Source organism: Oryza sativa, chromosome 5, assembly GCF_034140825.1.
Source record: "Oryza sativa Japonica Group chromosome 5, ASM3414082v1".
Classification (NCBI taxonomy): domain Eukaryota; kingdom Viridiplantae; phylum Streptophyta; class Magnoliopsida; order Poales; family Poaceae; genus Oryza; species Oryza sativa.
This window is the reverse complement of record NC_089039.1, coordinates 9,676,648-9,690,354: the sequence shown is the minus strand read 5'-3', so window position 1 is coordinate 9,690,354 and position 13,707 is coordinate 9,676,648. Positions and strand designations below refer to the sequence as shown.

General features: G+C 42.7%; 1 protein-coding gene across 2 annotated transcripts; it reads right to left on the bottom strand.

The window, feature by feature from the left end:
- Positions 1-768: 768 nt before the first annotated feature.
- Positions 769-11,892, bottom strand: LOC4338238 (probable LRR receptor-like serine/threonine-protein kinase At1g56140). 2 transcript variants are annotated; one of them, XM_015785348.3, is made up of 24 exons: positions 11,678-11,892; positions 11,167-11,353; positions 6,063-6,134; positions 5,805-5,876; positions 5,650-5,721; positions 5,251-5,322; positions 5,072-5,143; positions 4,916-4,987; positions 4,570-4,641; positions 4,401-4,472; positions 4,248-4,322; positions 4,072-4,143; positions 3,920-3,985; positions 3,760-3,825; positions 3,642-3,686; positions 3,483-3,547; positions 3,019-3,398; positions 2,752-2,950; positions 2,523-2,681; positions 2,322-2,440; positions 1,977-2,187; positions 1,607-1,838; positions 1,374-1,524; positions 769-1,283 (listed from the first exon to the last, which is right to left on the bottom strand). In XM_015785348.3, the coding sequence occupies exons 1-24, from the start codon at positions 11,802-11,804 to the stop codon at positions 921-923; spliced, it is 3,093 nt and encodes a 1,030-aa protein (XP_015640834.1). In that variant the 5' UTR covers positions 11,805-11,892; the 3' UTR covers positions 769-920. The 2 variants fall into 2 exon arrangements, with proteins under 2 accessions (XP_015640834.1, XP_066166585.1); XM_066310488.1 differs by having other exon boundaries at positions 769-1,169.
- Positions 11,893-13,707: the final 1,815 nt, after the last annotated feature.

Here is a 13,707-nt window from a genome sequence, read left to right as displayed (position 1 = left end):
AGAGCCACCTAACCAACTCAGCTAGAGCCTGTTCGCAATGGCATAAAATAGTTTCCCTCTATTTTTAAACAGAGAGAGTAGTAATTTATCTACCTAACCAGAAAATAGCCATAAAAAGATTATATCCATTACCAAGCCAACTTGAGTTGTTGCATCGTTCCATTAGTCTACTGAGCAGAATTTTAAGTTGAATTGTTGTGTCAAGTTCCGGTCTTGATTTTAGTTTGAGTTGCACGTTTGTCATTGTTTTGATCTAGTGTTTGTGTTACTATGACGAGTCTGTTCTTTTACATGAATTAGGTTCTAGTTGTGTATCCTGTCCATTGTTGCTGGGCCATGAAGAATCGAACTTATTCGTATCGAAGTTTCTGAATACTGGAAATCTCTTACCTCCTTCATCCCGAAATAAAATAACTTCTAGAATTGAAAATTTGTCCCAAATGTAACTTATTCTCTTCTCAAGCAATCGCATGCGTCGACCTCTTAATTTCTCCATCTACTTTCTCTTATCAACCAATCACAATATTCCTCCAATTAATTTTAGTTACTTTTTAATACCTGTGTTCAACCCAAAAGCTTCTTATATTTTTGGATCGAAGTAGTATTTCTTTCTGCCATAAACCATTTTCTCATTGTTGGATTGATGTCCATATGGCCTTTCATTGTACACCTCATCAAACATTCATTTGACAAGCATGATGTAATTCTGTACCCAACAACTGTTGCTGACACTTATTCACTCAGAATACTAATAATACGCCACATTAATTCACCTTTCAAAAATTATAGGAGGAAAGCTTTTATTTTCAGACAAGAAACCAGAGTAAGTAATTATGTTATTTTCTCCAATTCACACCAACGTATAATATTGTCACTGCAAACCAAGGGTCAATCACCTGCAGCAATTCAACTTTCAATTCTCACCTTCCCACCAGACTAGCTTTGGTGATCGTTGGTGATGACCGTGCGAGAGGGTTGGTCTCCCTCTGCCTACTAAACTCAGGGTTACTAGATCCTGCATAGCTACTAGTGGTGTAGCTACTGCTCCCACCATCCCTGAGCTGCCACTCGGTGATATAGCTCGGCTTCGTGACCACCTCAGCCACATCAACATCTCCGATGAGCATTGCCACAACCCTTGACATTGGCGGCCGCTGGTGCGGTGAGCCCTGCGTACAAAGGAGAGCAATACAGATGACTCTGAAAGCTTCCTTCTCATCAAATTCCTTAAGACATGGATCGACTACGCGCAGAGCTTGCCCCATTTCATACAAACCCCAGGCCTATATACAAACATAGGTTCAGTGAGCAGAAGACAATAAACACGAACGAACTAATGTTTTCTGGGATGGAAAGATCATTGATCAGCTTACCCACTCCAAGAGATATATCTTGCTTTCCTCAAGGGAGTTGTTTGTATTCGATCGACCAGCAACAGTCTCCAACATAAGTACTCCAAATGCAAAAACATCGGCCTTCTCTGACAAATGACCTCTCATTGCATACTCAGGAGCTAGGTAGCCCCTTGACAAAGATAAGATAAATTAATAGTAGCAATCATATTGATATTGCGGTTTTAAGAAGAGAAATGGTTAAATGTTCTTACATTGTGCCCGCAATTCTTGTGCTCACATGAGTTTTCTTCTCATCATATAGTTTGGCAAGTCCAAAGTCAGAGATCTTTGGGGTGAGGTCAGTGTCAAGTAGGACATTGCTGGCTTTGATGTCCCTATGCACAATGCGGACACTTGACTCCTCATGAAGATATGTTAGGCCTCTTGCTATGCCTAAAATGATATCAAATCGCATTGCCCAATCTAGTTTTAAGATACTATGTCCTGTGCAAGCAGAAATAACTCAGTTGTTGGCAAAATACAAAAAAAAACAAATTGTCTTGTCTTAGTGAAGCAAAATTGTATTAGTGAAATCAACCAAGCATAATGTCATATGCTGGAAATTTGCATCATTGAACTCACCAAATATTGCTCGATCCAGGCTTCCATTTTCAAGGTACTCATAAACTAACAAGGGTGTTTTACTATCAATGCAGCACCCATGCAATTTAACAAGATTCCGGTGTTGCACAGCAGAGATTGTTGCTACCTCTGTCACAAATTGGCTTTTGCCTTGATGAGATGTTTCAGAAAGTTGTTTCACTGCTATAACTCTTCCATCAGGTAGTTTACCCTGCCAAATGAAGAAACCTATTACATGTATATTTTGAACATGCACATAAAGATTACCAAAATTCTGGTCTTAATAGAAAATGAAATAAATACTCGTCTCTTTTTGCACATTATTAGTAACAGATAATAGAAAACCTTATACACTGGCCCATATCCGCCTTCCCCAATGATGTTTTGATAACTGAAATTGTCGGTAGCTAGCTTGAGTTCAGTGTTACTGAAGACATCGGGTTGTCCAGCAAGGTTGTACAGTTCTGCTTGTTTTTCATGGTCAGATGAGAAAGAGTAAATCATCTAAATAGTTTTAGACTGAATTACTATAAAAATAATTAATACCTTCTTGCTGTTCTGCTATTGTTCTTCTCTTCTTTACCAACAAAAATATTCCAAATAAGGATACTACTCCTAACACTAATGCACCAATTGTTATTCCAGCAATTGCACCTGCTTTACTTCTCCTTTTTGGTACACCATTTCGAACTGTTGGAGTAAAATCTGTATAAAAAAATGATCTTATTAGATTCCATATAATCCTTGTTGAAGATAACATAATGGTTGCGCTTACTTGGTGTGACACTTAATGCTGAGATCATCGGCCCATAGTAACCTTGAGTAGGTACACAACAAGTTCCCTTACCAGCCCAAAAGAGATGAATCTCAAGGAAATTTTTGGACACTCTTGCAGTATAACTTCTGTTGACTGCAGTAAAAGATTTTCCACCCGCCATCTTCCTTATATCAAAATTCTTTTCTTTTAGATCACCCTAGGCAAATTGCAACTGGTTCAGATAAAGAATAAAAAAATTCAGTAAACAAGCCAGTCAATTTTTACCTGGACATATATGTCAAAAACTCTCCTTCCTAAGCTTAGCCACGTCTGCGAGTCTGGATAAGCAAACTCGGCAAATTGAAGCAGAACAGTGTAATTTCCATTCTCGAGTCCAAGGCCATAATACCTCACCGACGACGCCGACATCCTTGCAGTTTCAAATAATCTTGAATCAAGGACATTCTGAATTTTCTGTGGACTATTTATTATGTTCACTCCATCTGTAGCCAGAAAGTAGTTCCCGACATTGCTTACACCCCATCTTGTGTCACTAGTAACATAATATGATGCAGCCCCAAGGTTTGCAGCATCTGGTTCGTAAATAGTTCCATCTAAGCCTCTAGTCGTTCTATTATTGCCGCAGTCAACCGCAAAGGAATAGTCTGGAATTAAGATTTGTAAAATCAATCATTCAAATTTCCATGCTCATGGTAACTACTACTGTAGATGAAGAGAAAGAAATATACATTCTGCAGATCCACGGAAACAAGGGGTGTCTTGCTGGAGGCAGTTTAGTCCTGAAGGTAAAGTGCTGTGGACAATTTTAATTAAAAAAATAAAAGTTGTGAGTAACATTCTTTTGATGGTTAACCTCTTGCAGAATTATAACTAAATGTCATAAGTACCTGTGGCCTATGGTACCAAGTTCAAAGTTGTTTGCCACCAAATTTCTAGTACAAAATAAAAGATTAGAATATCTAATTCTACTATTCTTCAATCCAAACTTCAGAATTTCATACTCACAATTGGAAGTTGTTCTGGGTAGCCCAAGAAGGCAAGCCTCCGGTGAGTTGGTTGTAGGAAAAATCGCTACAAACAGTCCACGGTCAGTACATATGAAATTAGTACATTGTATTATGAAAATAATTTGACCTATGGTGCTATTTTGGTCTTTTTGACATACATCGCTTTCAAGGATGGGCTTATAGCATCTGGAAGACTTCCTGTAAAGCTGTTGTTCCCAAGAAACCTGATATGGTACAAGATGATGGAACATAATGATGAGCTCAGCTTTTATTTGTGTAAACTTAATTAAGGCAATGAAAACATTCTTACAGAAATTCAAGATTTGTCATATTCAGAATGGTTTGAGGAATTTGGCCTGTGATATTGTTAAAACTCAAGTCCCTGTGATTCATGACAGATTTTTTACATCAAGAGATGCTTCACAATCTGAAGAAATGATTAAAAGCACAATAAATCATGTAGCAATGCTAAGAGTGAAAACTCACAGCAGGGTTAAAACTCCAAACTTCGAAAAATCTACTGGTGCAAGATTGCCAGATATCTTGCAGTTCCTTAATATTCTGTGACAAAAAGATCAAATTTCAGTAACTTGAAACTTTGTGAATACTATAAGCTCTATGTGTAAAAGCATCACATACAGGTTGCTCAAAGATGTGAGGTTACTGATAAAGGCCAATGAAGAGCTCCCATTTACAATATCACCAATCCGTCTGCTCATTTGTATATTTTACAAATCAGTTATCTAGCTTGACCTTGTCAGGCTCTCAGCCATCATCGAATCAATGATACCCAAAACAATGTACTTACAAGTTGGTTAACTTGGTTAGATTAGCTAAACTTGGTGGGATCGGTCCTTCAAAAGAATTTCCTTGGAAAGCCCTACAAGCTCACACTTTCAGAAAAGTACAGACATGCGAAGCTCATTCTAATAGAGAAAAGTAAGCTCCATGTATGAGCATTTTTAAGTCAAAGTTGTTTGTATCAACATGGCATGCAGATTACTCTAATTCCATGCAGACTGGAAGGTGAAAAATTCTATTGTTTGAGTTCAGATGGAAAAACACATGCAGAAACTTTATGTTGAACAATTCCATTTGTCTCTGAATAAGATACACTGAGTGGTATGTCAACAAGTTTATATAATTAATCTTACATATCTTCCAACTTAGGCATGATCCCCAAATAATCAGGTATTTTCCCTGTAAAATCGTTATCTGATGACCTCCTGCATCCGCATCCAAATGTTAGACATTTAGCATGAAAACATGACGAACATATATAATGTCTAAGGCTATGGTATTGACCGTACAAGATCTTCAGGTTCTGAAGTTTTGAGAATGTTGAAGGGAACGGACCACTGAATCCACAACTATCGATGTACCTGTTATTGAAAGATTGAAGTGTTATCCTGTACAACAATATATCTGCCCATAACAAAATTTAGTTATTCATAAATAGCAATTGGATATTAGAAATGGTGCATCTTACATCTGCTGAAGATTGGTCATATTGCCCAGTTCTTTAGGAAGTTGACCGCTAAAATTGTTAAAGCTAATGCCCCTGAATCAAAACGAATATTTCATGACAATAAATTAGCTATATTCCTCTAATAGCTGGAAAGGGGCTCAGTTTAACCTGATGAGCCATCTGACCTACATAATAAATTTTCAAGCCTTCCTCAGGTCAATTTTCCTTGAACATGTGAAGTACAACTTGAAACTTACAGGCTAAGATATGCCGACAGGACTAACATATAGACTTCTGAATTTACAGTAAATTTATTGTCGAGAAAAAATGTGATTAATCGTTTCTAGTATAATTATTTTAGTTCAGGCAGTCGCAAAATTATATTTGAAGATTGATCTGCCATGAAAAACAAGTCCTTACAGCGAGAGGAGATTGGTGAGGTTTCCAAGTTCCTTTGGAAGCGGTCCAGACAGTGCATTGAAAGGAAAAGCCCTTTAAATGATGAAAAATAGTTAACACAAAACACCAATCTATAGATGCTACATGAATTTGAGAAATTGACGTATAGCTCCTACAAATATTTCATGAAAGTAAACTTTCCAAAGAATGATGGCACGGCACCAGTCAAGTAATTATAGCCCAGGTTCCTGCAACAACACCAAGAAACATCATGTCAGTTAGCTAACACAAAAATCTTGCATTCCCGACTACTATTTGCTGGTTTTCACCAGGATGTCGACAGTTGAGTATTCAAAACAAGGAGTTGAATTTATATTTCCTGCAAAATTAACATTGATTATCAGGATTAAGATGATAAGGCATAGATACCATACAGGTCCAGCATATAGGTGAAATTCTGCAGCTCCAAAGGTATTTCGCCAACAACGCTCAAATTTGTTACCCTCCTACAAAAACAAGAAAGTAATCAATGTTGATAAGTAAATGAAATAATTCTATTTTTTCCCTTGGATTGTTGAGAACTATTCACTTTTTACCCTAACTCCCAAATCATTTGGTTTGCCCAAAGAACGTACAAAATCAGGCCGATTCACCCAAAAAAAAATAGAATACCCGGTTTTCATCCGGCATACCAAATTTGGGACGGACTGGTGTGGTTTCAGAGGAAAACAAAAGAAGTGAAATTTGGATGGGCTTGTCCATAGTTGGATGTATGCAGCCAAAGTTACAATCGGGAGTATTTAAACCCCACGCCTCACAATCTCTATCTCTATCTCTATCTCTACAATTATAAAAGTTTAAGGTGTTTTTGCCTGAAAATTTTGTGCGTTGTCCGATTTGTTTCCATTGTCGTATCAGCTCAGTTCGGCACAATTCAGCCGAAGTTCACTCGCTCGGACTGACAATGAAGATTGAATCGAGCTGTAAAGAAAAGGATTATTTTCATGCTTTATTAGTGCAAATTTAATGAGAGAATCCATTATATGCCATTGATTTTGTCGCACATCTATGATTTGCCACTGACTTTATCACGTTCTACAATATGCCATCGACTTTTTCTTAACTTCTACGATTTACCATCGTCGTCCGGTTAGTCTCTATTAGTACTGTACAAATTTGTCAAAATGACCAAAATATCCCTGTGGCAAAACTTTCAAAATTTGGATAAAAATTCTGAAATATCATATTTTATGTTTTTGGCCAAAATTTGGATGTTTACAATCTTATGTTTATAATATGATATTTTGATAATTTTATCCAAATTTTGGAAGTTTTTGTCCTAGGGGTATTTTGGTCATTTGGAAAAAAAATGTACAGTGCTAACAGAGGCTAACCAGACGGTGATGGTAAATTGTAGAAGTTAAGCAAAAATCGATGGCATATTATAGAACATGACAAAGTCAGAGACAAATCGTAAACATGTGACAAAGTCAGTGGCATATAATGGATCCTCTCAAATTTAATTGGGTTGTAGAAAGCTGGCTGAACTAACATATATGGGCTGTAAACTTGAGGGGAAGGAATAAGTCTATTTTACCTATCTCCTGTTTTGCCTATGATCAAATGGCATCTCTCAACCCAGAACCGGGTATAATGCTTCCCTCAACTTAAAAAACCGGTGCAAATTAGCTCCATTAGTGGTTTAGACAATGGTTTATGCTAAGTCGGCAGAAAAAACTTTTCAAAATAATAGTGGGACCTATATGTCTTCCCCTCTCTATCTGACACATATGTACAAATTAAATTGGCTCTACCCGTTGCAACGCACAGGTACCTTTTCTAGTATAGAAAAAACAAGAAAAATGCTAGAGGACTGAAAAGAAAGCTAGAATACTAAGCTTCAAATCTTAAAAAATATGTCCTTGCTTTAAACCACCGCTGACACCACCACTCGCGACACCGGCACAACTGAAACTTAGGCGTGGCTTGTAGGCTCGAGAATACCAATGCCCACCTAGGCCGCACCTGCCAACGGCACCACTGCACGGCTCCCAATGCCCATGTGCCACCTTGGCCACTGATAGGCATTATGTGGTTGCCATCCATCATTGCCATTCGGCCAAATCTAGCCCATGGGATTCACTATCCCTATTATGAGCCGACCGTTGCACTACATCCAACACATGGGTTCCTTTAGCACTCCTGCGTGTGGCCACGACAGCATCATCAGCTCATCACCCTTCATGCCGCTCAAGCCATGCTCATTGTCCCTCAACTCTGGTGTTGCTCACTTTCAGTCAAAAAAAAAAAACTCTGGTGTTGCTCACTGTCCCTCATCTCTGGCTCAGACCGCCAAAAGAGGCGAGGAAGACCTCACCGCAGCCATCCTAGCTATCGCTCGCCCTCCGGTGGCCTGCTCAGGCAGCAGCGAGGTGGAGGCGGGGGGTAGCAAGTGGCTAGGGTTTAGATGAGAGAGGACAGTGATGCGAAAAAACGATACTGCGGCCATTACTATGGAGAGATGATCATTTCACTGTTGTATATACATAGAAAGTACTACTCCCTCGGTCCAACAAAAAAAAAACAATTTTTGCGATTTAAAATTGAGTGAAGTACACAGGTGATCTCTAAACTAGTGTAAGTGCGCCATCTAGGTCCCTGAACATCCAAAATTTATTTTTGGGTCTCGAACTTCTAATGGGTGTTATCAAGGTCTAAATGGGCTCCAATCCACTTCATGCGTGGATGTGACATGCCAAGGTGGCACCTACATGTCAACAGGACCCACATGTCATTCACATAGAAGATATTAAAATTAAAAAAACATATTTTTCTTCTCTCTCCCCCCTATCTTCCTCTAATTTCATGTAAGATCCAGAAGGAGAAAGGGAGGAGAAAATATACTTTTCTATGTGACTAATATGTGGGTCACACTAACACGTATATGTCACCGTGGCATTCCACGTCAACGCACGGAGCGACTTGGAGCCCGCTTGGACCTATATGACACCCACGACACGTTCAGGGATCCGAGAATGCATTTTGATAGTTTATAGACCTAGATGATACACCCGCACTAATTTAGGGACTGTCGGCATACTTCACTCCGACTATAATGTCCACTAATCAATGTCAGATATAACTTTTAGAGTAAAGTGTATTGCCCGTCCTTAAACTTGTTCGTCTATGTCATCTAGGTCCCTAAACTGTCAAAATTCATTTTTAGGTCCTCGAACTTATTAAAATGTGTCATTATGGTCTCAAATTACCACGACCCTCCGAGATCCTACATGGCGCTTATGTGGCATGTCACATGGACACTAATGTGACATAACACATTAATATTCCGGTCCCAAAATTTTTTCTTCTTCTATTTCCTTCCCTTTGTGTTTCCCTTCTCCTTTTTTCCACACCAAAAGGAAGGAAGAACAGAAGAAAAAGAAAAAGGGGAGAAAAAAGATAAAGAAAATGAGTCAACTCCCATGTGGCATTTCACATGAGCGTCTATTGATAATGTGGGACCGCAACGGCACACTTTGACAAGTTTGAAGTCCTGAAAATATATTTTGAGAGATCGGAAAATGACACGGACGACAAGTTTAGGTATCGACAGTCGTGAAGAGAGGATTCTTAGTGCATTTGAAGCACAAGTAATTTGAAATAGAGGCAAGCCCCCACGTCACTCCTAGGGCAGGGGCGACACGGGAGGCGCCCCCAGCCGGTGCGCCACCATCCCTGCCTATCTCCCTCCTCGACCTCACCGCCCCTCGAGCAGGCTACCAGAAACTACGTGGCCGCCAGGATGGCGGCGGCGGGGCCATCCCTTCCCCCCGAGGTCGCGGCATCGAAGCCCACGACCCCGACCAGATCCAGGGCAATGTGACGACGGCGAGGCACGATGCCGCTGGCCAGATCTGGCATCCTCCTGTCTAGATCCGGCGGTGGTGGCGGCGAGGCGCCAAGGCACGGCTGCGTGGAGGCAGCAGTGTAGATGTCGGTGGCAGCGTGGACGTGGAGGCGGCAAGGAGGCTACTAGATCCAGCCCCTCAGCCCGGATCCAGCCTCCCAGGCGCAGGGAGCCGATCCTCGAGCTAGTGGCGGCGGGGAGGCGGTGGGGCGCGGCAGTGTGGAGGTGGTGGACATCGGAGGTGGTGGGGCAGACATTTGGAGGCGGAAAGGCGCGATGCTGCACCATCGATGGTGGGCTCACCCGTGCAACACCGTCGGTGGGAGGAAGGCGGAGATGGCGGCGGGGATAGGAGAACCCTACTGGGAGCGTCCGGTGGTGGCAGTTAGTAGGCATGGTGGCGCTAGGAGATGCACCCGATGAGGTGGGGCTGTGGGAGTCTAACGTGGCGAGAGCAGAGGCAGTGAAAGGCCACCAAGGGCTATGGAAGGTCGGTGCAAACGGCGTCATGGTGCGAGCATGGCATGGCTGGTGTGCAGTGGCGGTGTGGCTGCCGTGGTGAGAGGATGGAAGCAATGATGATGATACCTAGCGGCCCATTGCGAAAACAATGGTAGCTTGGTGGAGGTGGTGACAATGGTAGTGCTATGAGAAGAACGTTGAAGCCTGCGGCAAGCATCTTTCCAGGCGTTTGTGCTTTTGCTGCGGTGGCTTGCTGCCATAAGATGGCCATGCTGGACAAGCTAGTACGGGGAAGAGATGATCCATTCTTCACTCTCATTCTCTCCTCCAACCCAACCACGTGGATGCAGTTGAAGTGCGCCGGAGTTTGAGACTCTCTTTGATGACCGGCCAGCAGCGAGGTGCCGGCGTAGTTGCTATGTGTCGAAGGGGATTGGTTGGTGGTTCTGCTGAATCTGATATGCACTCTTTAGTGCGGGAGAGTAGGAACTATGGGCGAAGGCCTAGCCTTCGGGCCGGCAACGGCGACGCCTACGGACCCCGCTTTTCCCTTGGGGCATTGCTATGTTTCCTCTTCTCTCCCAATGGGTTATTTTGGTGAAAACTAAGTCCTGATTCTTTAGAATGGGCGGTGGCGGCGCTCTTAGCGTCGTTTTCTCCTTGGAGGCGTCATTTAGAAGACACATTCCTTAGGGTTGTTGTGTGCTTGTTTCGATTTTAGCATTAGGAGATGTAGATATGTGGTGTGGTTGTCTTTTTCTTTTTCCTAACTATTGTCTCGCAGGACTATGGACTTGTGATTTTTTTTTTCTGCTGTATCAATAGAAACGTCGTGCTATCTTGTGCGGGGTTGTTTAAAGAAAAAAGAAATAGAGGAAACACAGTAGTACAATATAAACAAATTGGATCAAAAGCAGTGGTTGGAATGGACCATATTTTATGGTAGGAAGCAGTTGCAAGCAACACATGTAGAGTTAATTAGCTGAACTAGATGACACTAGATCAAAAAACAAGCAGTCACTAACAGTCTGACACTTGACCACATATATTTGAACCATCAAATATATAGATCAAATATTTAAACGAACTCTTTACAAAGGGCACTTCATTGAACTCATAGTGCACAGCACACCTGACCAAAGAGAGAAGACGTGGAAGCGTATACTTACAGTCTGGTAATGTGGCAGAGGGTGTTGTTGCTGAAAGTGCAGTCGCACTTGATGAATGGATTGATGTTGGGGTAGTTATCCCAGTCGCTTTTGTCAGAGGCGAGACCGCTGCAGGGCTCGCCGCTTATGTTCCACTCCGACGACGCCTTCTTGCCCCATCTTCCCAGTATCGTGTTCAGGGCCGCCGCTGGCATGGTTAAACTCAGCGTTACTGTTTAATTAGTGTTCATGTATATATGTCCATGCAGAACTATAAAATGAATCAAGTTCCCTCTAGTTCTTTTTCTGAGGCAAGCTAGAGGCCTGCAATCGATGGAGGAAAACCAAGATCAAGACGACGATTTGCACATGGTATGAGATGATCTTTCGGACAAATCAGATCCATATTGACTCAGCCTTTGGTATATATGTAGAAATTGAGCCAAACAAACTTACAGAGTCTTTATTACAAAACAAAAAAAAAATGATACATCAAAAAATCTGGTAAGATCGATGTAGTAGTACAACTTACCCTCGAGTGGATCAGTTTTTGGTGGTTGCGGAGCCTGAGCAGCTGCGATCCTCCATGTCCATGAGCACACAAGCACCACCCACACGAGACCGCTCATCCTGCTGCACCAACGCCGCATCTCTCTCATCGCTCGCTCGCTCGCTCATACGCACTGTGGAAACAACGACGTTGGGTAGTTGCTTGGCTTGTTAATAAATATAGAGATAGATCATAGATGTCGCTTCAAACAATAGAAAAAAATGGGAGTAAGTACATGCATAAAATATAATAAGATTTCGTTTGTCAAAATAAACATTAGTAGATCTGTCAGCAAAAATATAATTAGAAAAAAAAGGTACAGCACTAGAATATATGCACCGGACGAACGTGTCAACATCGCAGGCAAAAAAAAAAAGAAAAAAACACGGTACTATAGCGTGAGATATATTATTTAACGGAGGAGTATGTAGATGTTTGCTTATGACTTTTTAATACATTATATGAATCATATTAGCATTTTCAACCCAAAACAAAAACATTATTAAAATACATTTTATGCTATATTTAATGAAACTAGTTTGGTGTTGTACATGTTACCATATGGTCAAACTTAAATAAGTTTGACTTGAAAAAATTAAATTGTCTTAAAATATAAAACAAAGTGTAAAAATTTGTTTTCTTAATTACAAATATTGTGTCGTTTTAATCATCTTTTTTATATACATATCCTTCGATTTTCTTCCCTCTCATAATCATCTTGTACTTCATTTTTTGTTTTATACTCCAATCATATATATACATATATATAGTCTTAATAGTTTCAAGTGGCCCTCATTGTCAACCTAGAGTTGTCATCGTCGCTAGCTGCAACCGCACTGTTGTTTTGACAGCCGTGCGAAGGAAAAACCTGCCGTCGACCAAATTGCGGAAGGAACAACGATCGATCTCTGCTGCGGTAGTTGAGTCGTGCTACCATACGTATGTCAATGCTATAGATTGGTAACATGATGGTTTACGAAGAAAAAAAAATCCAAATTACTCCCCTATCTATAGCGATAGTTCACAAATATCTTAAACAACAAAACTACACATTTTAAACCTTAAACTCTTAAAACTAGATGAATTATACTACTAGAAAAAGCATTTTTCCCGACGTGGGGGGGCTCATTTTTGCAGGCGCCGCTTAAGTGGTCCACCTACGAAAATAGACTTGAATATAAATAGACTTGCGGATGCTAATTTTTTTCTAAGTCTCACACCTCTCCTCCCCTCCACACCTCTCCTCCTCTCCCCTCCCCTTACCTCTCTTCACCGGCCTCTCCCCTCCCCTCACCTCTACTCTACCCGGCCGCCGGCCGGAGGCGGCGGTGGCGGCGGGCGGTGATGGCGGAGGGCTGCAGCGGCGAGGCGAGGCGGCGCAGCCGAGGAGGGCGACGGAGGAGGGCAGCGCGGCCCGGCCCCTCCCTCCCAGATCTGGCCGGAGGGGGGCGGGGGGAGCGCGGCGGCCGGCGGCTCCCAGCCCGTCCCTCCCAGATCTGGCCGGAGGGGGCTGCGGGGAGCGCAGCGGCGGCGGCAGGCGGTGGCGGCGGAGGGCGACATCGGCGAGGAGGCAAGGTGGCGCGGCTTCCGGCCACGGCGGTGAGGACGGCGGCGGCGGCTCCCCCCCCCTCACTCCCAGATCTGGCCAGAGGAGGGAGGGGGGAGGCCGGCGGGGGCGGCGACAGCGTGGAGCGGCGGTGACAACGGCGGCGGCTCCCCTCCCCCCTCACTCCCAGATCTGGCCGGAGGTAGGAGGGAGGAGGGCGGCGGCGGCTCCCCTCCCCCCTCCCTTACAGATCTGGCCGGAGGAGGGAGGGGGGAGGCCGGCGGCAGCGACAACAGCGTGGAGCGGTGGCGGCGGCGATGACGGAGCGGGCCGGTGATTTTTTTTTTTGTTTGTTCATTCCATTTTCGCAGACGGGCCACGTTGCCCCGATGATTTTCGCAGTCGCTGTGGTGCAGGCGGACCTCCCTCCCGCCTCGGAAAATTAGTTTTGTCCTCATGTAAAAAT